We start from the raw sequence: 7,213 nt of genomic DNA on the forward strand, positions 1-7,213 counted from the left end.
TCTTGTATGCACACTGTATCATCTATTAGGATTGCTGTCTCTTATACACATCTAGATGTGTATAAGAGACAGATACAGGGTTTCACCACACTGGCCTGGGATTACAGGCGTGAGTCCCCGCACCCGGCCTACAATTTTTGAATCACTCTTTAAATTACTTAATATTTTTGCAGTGACTTCTGTTCATTTTTAATAAAAGAAAAGAGGAACTCAGAACCCCACAGACCAAAGCTCTTCCCATTCATGAACCCCGCACCCCAAGTCAGGATTCTTTTCTGACTATCCTCCCGTGGTCCCTGAACGAAGAGACGCCGTGCTGCGGGTGCAGAGCTGCCAAGAGAGGGCTCCAGACCAGGGCACAGTCACTGCGCAGGGAAGAGAGAGGACGCCCGGGGTCCCGGCTGTCGCGCAGCCGCCATCTTGTGGCTGAAGGGGACTGAGGCCGAGCTGGCCAAGGAAAACTCGGGCGCAGATTGTGGAGCTGACTGCGAGAAGGCCTGAGAACCGCCACGCCACTTCCCACCGGTTCCAACCAGCCCCTTCCCCTCTCCCCGGATGTCCGACCCAGCACTCTCACCATTTCTAGGCTTCCAGGGGGGACCTGGCGTCTTAGCTGGGGATCTCCCAATACCTGCAGGTCACAGGGCCACAGAGGCTGGGCCTCTAGGAGCAGAGGACATAGATTAGGGAAGACAAGACCTGCAGCTCCGTCTGCAGCGAGAGACAAAGTACCCGCCAAACCCGAAAGCCGCCCCGTCCGCTGCAGCTGCGTGTCTGATTGGACGGTTTCCGCCCAGCGTCCCTGATTGGATAATGTTGAAGACCCCGCCCTTTCAGGCCTTGAGTGACAGGAGATGTGATCACATGCTGGCCTGAATGAAGAAAGAGTAACAGCTTCTAAGCTGCAGCCTTTTTAGGCAGGACTTCCTGCCTGAGCTGAGACAGGCCCAACTCGGAGGAATTTGCATTTAACCTTGTGCGTAAGGTCATATGCGTTTATACATAATACATTATATGGGCGGGAGCGGTGGCTCACGCCTGTAGTCCCAGCTACCTGGGAGGCTGAGGCAGGAGAATCCCTTGAACCTGGGAGGCGGAGGTTGCAGTGAGCTGAGATCGCTTTGAATTCCAGCCTGGGCAACAAGAGCGAAACTAAACTCCGTCCAAAAAAAAAAAAAAAAGGGAGGCAATCTTCTGAAATAGAATGTGAGCCACAGGTGAATTTTAAATTTTCTGGTTAGCCAAACTTTAAAAAGAAAGAAGAAACAGGTCAAAGTGATTGTAACAATTTCAGTAACCCAATATATCCAAAATATTACTATGTGAGCAATGTGAATTATTAATGTAGCATGTATATATTTGGAACTATATATTTGGAAGTAAATCTGGGTTTTTTGTTTGTTTTGAGACGGAGTTTCGCTCTTGTTGCCCAGGCTGGAGTGCAGTGGCACGATCTCAGTTCACGGCAACCTCTGCCTCCCAGGTTCAAACGATTCTCCTGCCTCAGCCTCCTGAGTAGCTGGGTTTACAGGCATATGCCACCCTGCCCTGCTAATTTTTGTATTTTTAGTAGAGACGGGGTTTCTCCATGTTGGTTAGGCTGGTCTGGAACTCCCCACCTCAGGTGATCCACCCGCTTTGGCCTTCCAAAGTGCTGAGATTACAGGTGTGAGCCACCGCCCACGGGCTACTAAGTCTGTTTTTTGCCTTTCCAGCACATGACAATGTAGACCCAGCCACATTCCAGGCACTCAGGAGCCACACATGAAGTGCAGCTCTGATGCTGGGTGGGTAAAAGGCCTGAACAAATTTATTCTGTCAGTGTGAAGGAAGGGCCTCTTCCTAACAACATCTCTCTTCAGTTTCGAGGATGGAAAAGATAGTGGCCGTAGAAAGAGCAGAGGGCAGCAGGAATAAAATAACCACAGGTAGATAACTGCTGGCCACTTTTGGCCCACCTTCCTTCCAGAGATCAGAAAGGGAACAAAGGATGATAGGACCAGAGGAGAAGAAAACTCTAAGTCTTCATACCTGTACATACTCTTGACTTGCAATGTTTAAATATAGAGAAAATAGATTAAAGGCAAACACATTTTGCTATTTGGTCTAGAACCTAATCATCAGGCCTCCTGGATTCAAGTGATTCTCGTGCCTCAGCCTCCGGAATAGCTGGGATTACAGGCGTGTACCACCATGCTCAGCTGAATTTGTTTGTATTTTTAGTAGAGATGGAGTTTGCCATGTAAGCCAGGCTGGTCTTAAACTCCTGGCCTCAAGTGATCCGCCCACCTTAGCCTCCCAAAGTGCTGGAATTATGGGCATAAGCCACTGTGCCTGGCTATGATATATTTTTACATTTATGGTTTAGGTGATGTGTTCTTCTTCTCTGCCAGGCCTCTGCCAAAACGTGGGATGCTGACATATCCCTGGACCTAGCACCTAGGTAATGTGACTCTTGTATTTTGCATAGGTCCCATGTATTTTGAGTACTGTGACTTATGACTAGACCAAACACCTAGAAGATGGGAGACACCTGTCTGTGCCCTGTAAACAGGGTGTTAGCCCTACCATTCTCAAGAGCCTTATGACATATCTCTGTATTCATCACCTGGGAGATGTGACTCTCCTCTGCTGCCTGCATCCTGCCCACTGGAAAGATTGTGACATAACATTTGGCCCAGCAACAGGGTGATGTGTTTTCCTGGGTCCTGTTCACAGGGAGTGAGTGTTGTGACATATCACTGGGCACATCACCCACGTGCTGTGACTCTGCTCCCCGTGCCCGCCTTTCAGAACAGGAATGTAACATATCCCTGGCCAAGCACCCAGGTGACGTGACTCTTCTTCCTAGTTTCTGCCATGAGAAAAGATTGTGACATATCTCTGACCTAGCACCAAAATGATGTGACTCTCTTGCTCACACACTCTATGCACAGGTGGGATTGTAAAGTATATTTTTGTTCAGCTCATAGGTGAGGTGATAACTCTCATATCTCAAATCAACAAATAGGGGACATACTGCCTTTCAAAACTAGGGTTAGGGAAATACATAAGATTCTGGGTCTCCTCCTTGTATGAAGGTCATAGTGGATTACCACTCTCGTATATATCATATAAACCCTTCAGGTGGTACAGAGAGTGTCATCACAGGGCCCAGCACACAGGTGACATTGCATTTCTTGTATGCACACTGCATCATCTATTAGGATTGTCACCTGGCACATGGACAGAGCCTACTGGTAAGGTCTTGAATCTCACACGTGGATGCAGTCTACAGTTGAAATTGCAATGGTCATAGTTGAACATCTGGCTGCACTTGGGATGGTGACTCATTTATAACCTAGCTCCACAGCAGGTGAAAACTCTTTTATCTGGAACCAGCCAATTATAGAGATGTTGACTCTCATACCTGGGTTTAGAACCACAGGTACAATCATGGGTCCATACCATCATGAAGGTCACAGAGTGGTTTGCAACTCTCATTAATACTGTAGAAAGCTCTTGACTGGTACTGAGAGTCTTAGCAGAGCCCAGCACACAGGTAAGATTGTGAGGCTCACATGCACACCCAGCCAACAGCAAAAATTGTCACCTTTCCATATGAACACAGCCCACTATTGAGGTCCCAAGTTTTCCTTGTGAAAACAGTCAAAAGTTGGAAAATTTACTCATGTGTGAATTTGGTTCAAAGGTGAGTTGGTGACGCTCAGACCTCTATTCAACACACATGTGAGTCTGTGGCTCCAGTAAGCATTCAGTCTGCATGAGAAATTGAGGCTCTCACAAACAAATCAAATAGCACCATTGAGATTGTGACTCTTGTACTTAGACCCAACATACAGGAGGTGTTGACTCAGATTTAGAACTAGGACATGTGTGAAATTGTTAATCTAATTTGTAAACCATCCTGCAGGTGTGATTGTGACATATGCCTCTGCTCAGTACATGAATAATTTGACTCTCCTGCCTGGGCCCAGTCCGTAGTTGCAATTGTGACATATTGCTGAACCCAGCACATAGGAGATGTGACTCCATACTCCTGCCTTGGTGCTGCCTATAGGGGCCATTGTGACATATCCCTGGGCCTTGCATCCAAGTGATGTAAGTGTCTCCTTTTCTGGTACTGCCCACAGGGGACACTGTGATATATTCCTGGGCCACAAACCTAGCTTATGTCATTCTCCTGTTTGTTCTCTGCCCACATGGGCCACTGTGACTTACTGCTGAGTTTAACACCCATGTGATGTAACACTTCAGCCTCAGCCCTGCCTACTTGGAACATAGTGATGTATCACTGCACCCATCACCCAGGTGATGTGACTCTCTTTTCCTTTGTGCTCTCTGCTCAAAGGGGAAGATTGTTACCTGTTGCTGGGTCCAGCACCTAGCTGATGTGACCCTTCTCATCTTTCTAAGTTCTGCCTGACGGGGAGATGTTGACATTTTACTTTGCCCAACACCGAGGTGACACTAACCTGTTGGCTTTGTCCTACTTTCAGAAGACATTGTGACATATTGCTGGGCCAGCACCAAGGTGATGTGAGTCTCCTGCCGGGACCCTGTTCTCAGAGGGCATTGGTACATATTTCTGACTTCGTCAACTATTTCATGTGACTCTCCTCTCTTACCTGGGCTTTGACTGTAGAAAAAATTGTGACATATCTTTGGGACCAAAACCTAGGTTATGTGACTCTCTTCTTAGCACATGGTCAAGCCCACAGAACCAAGATGCCTTATCGTTATATCTAGCACACAGGTGAGGTGATTATTCTGTGTGGTCCCTGCCTACAGGGGTCATTTTGACATATTTCTAAGCCCATCACCTAGATTATGTGACTATCTTCATGTAAACTGTACACAGAGAATATTGTGACATATCGCTTGGTCCAGAACTTTCGGGATGATTGTGACATATCGCTGGCACCACCACCTAGGTTACGTGACATTTTTCTTCTCTCTTAGCCCTACCCACAGAGGACATTGTGACATCTCTTCACCTAGGTAATGTTACTTTTTTGCCTGGACCATGCCCTGTGACATATTGCTGGACCCAGAAACTAGGGGATGTGATGTAGGGGAAAGAAAGAGAGATCCGACTGTTACTGTGTCTATGTAGAAAGAAGAAGATATAAAAAGCTCCATTTTGTTCTGTACTAAGATAAATTCTTCTGCCTTGAATTGCTGTTCATTTGTAACCCTAGCCCCAACCCTGTGCTTGCAGAAACGTGCTGTGTTGACTCAAGTTTTAATGGATATAGGGGTGTGCAGGATGTGCTTTTTAAAAAATGTGTTTGAAGGCAGTAAACTTGGTAAAAGTCATCGCCATTCTCCAGTCTCAAGTATCCAGGGACACAATATACTGCGGAAGGTCACAGGGACCTCTGCCCAAGATAGCCTGGGTATTGTCCAAGGTTTCTCCCCACGGAGACAACCTGAGATACCGCCTCGTGGGAAGGGAAAGACCTGACCGTCCCCTAGCCCGATACCCATACAGGGTCTGTGTTGAGGAGTATTAGCAAAGAGGAAGGCCTCTTTGCAGTTGAGATAAGAAGAAGGCATCTCTCTCCTGCTCGTCCCTGGGAATGGACTGTCTTGGTGTAAAACCTGATCCTATGTGCTATTTACTGAGAGAGGAGAAAACTGCCTTATGGCTGGAGGTGAGACATGCTGGCGGCAATACTGCTCTTTACTACACTGAGATGTTTGTGTAAAGTCAAACATAAATCTGGCCTACGCATACATCAAGGCAAAGTACCCTTCCTTAAACTTACTTATGACACAGAGACCTTTGTTCACACGTTTTCCTGCTGACCCTCTCCCCACCATTACCCTATAGTCCTGCCACATCCCCCTCACTGAGATGGTAGAGATAATGAGCAATAAATACTGAGGGGACTCAGAGACCAGTGCCAGCCCAGGTCCTCTGCATGTTAAGCGCTGGTCCCCTGGGCCCACTGTTCTTTTTCTATACTTTGTCTCTGTGTCTTATTTCTTTTCTCAGTCTCTCATCCCACCTGATGAGAAACACCCACAGGTGTGGAGGAGGGGCTGGCCCCCTTCAATGTGACTCTCCTCTACTGCTTAGGTTCTGCCCAAGGAGAAATTTGTGATGTATTGCTGGGCCAACAGCTAGGTAATATCATATTTTTCTTTTACCTGGGCCCCACATATTTTGAATATTGTGAGATACTGCTGGGTTGAACAGTTAAGGAATGGGAGAGAACTGCCTGGGCCCTGCTCACATGAGTCCTTGTGAAATATCTCTTCATCCATCACCTAGACTATGTGGTTCTCCTTCCTGCATCCTTCCTGTAGAGAAGATTGTGACATAGTACTGGGCCTAGCAACTCGGTGATGTGTCTCTCCTGCCTGGGCTCAACCCACAGAAAGCATTGTGATATGTTGCTGGGTCCAGCACCCAGGTGGTACAACTCCACTGCCTGGTCTCTGGCGTTAGGAAAGATTGTGACACATCCCTGGCCCAAGAAAACAGGTGATGTGACTCTATCCACCGGTGGTATTGTCACATTTACCTTGGTTTAGTTCACAGGTGCAATACATTTAACCAACCAATAGCAGAGATTCTGTGTCTCTTTGCAAGGCTTTGGCTAACAGACAAGGTTCTGGGTCTTATTTTTATAAAGACCATACAGAATTGACATTCACTTGCGCATTGTGTAAAGCTCTTGGATGTTACAGAGAGTGTCATCAGAGAGCCTGGCACACATTTGAGGTTGTATTTCTCATATGCACAACACAACAACCCTTAAGATTGGAACCCCCCCCCCACCCATACACACACACACGTACACAGAGCTCACTGCTGAGGTTCTTAATCTCATAAGTGGATACGGTCTGCAGTTGAAATTGTGATTGTCATATGTGAATATCCAGCCAGAGTTGAAATAACTAGACATTCACACATGGCTCAATGGCTATGAGCTTCCTGCAGCTCATAGGCAGGTAAGAAATCTCTTATCTAGGCTCAGTCAGCTGGAGACATGTTGACTCTCATACCTGAGCTTAGAGCCTCAGGCCTGATCATGGGTCCATACTAGCATAAAGTTCTCAGACCAGATTGTAACTCTTTTTTTTTTTTTTTTTTGAGATGGAGTTTCGCTCTTGTTACCCAGGCTGGAGTGCAATGGTGCAATCTCAGATCACCACAACCTCCGCATCCTGGGTTCAAGTCATTCTCCTGCCTCATCTTCCT

At 46.9% G+C, this 7,213-nt stretch overlaps 1 protein-coding gene across 1 annotated transcript in view; it reads right to left on the reverse strand.

The window, feature by feature from the left end:
- The window catches only part of LOC105529213 (zinc finger protein 257-like), a 34,108-nt gene extending 33,389 nt beyond the window's left edge, over positions 1-719 (reverse strand). Inside the window, 2 exon segments of the mRNA XM_011966308.1 lie at positions 578-598; positions 600-719. Coding sequence (XP_011821698.1) covers positions 578-598; positions 600-680 — 102 coding nt within the window. The 5' untranslated portion in view covers positions 681-719.
- Positions 720-7,213: the final 6,494 nt, after the last annotated feature.

This window comes from Mandrillus leucophaeus, unplaced genomic scaffold (assembly GCF_000951045.1).
Source record: "Mandrillus leucophaeus isolate KB7577 unplaced genomic scaffold, Mleu.le_1.0 Scaffold755, whole genome shotgun sequence".
Lineage (NCBI taxonomy): Eukaryota > Metazoa > Chordata > Mammalia > Primates > Cercopithecidae > Mandrillus > Mandrillus leucophaeus.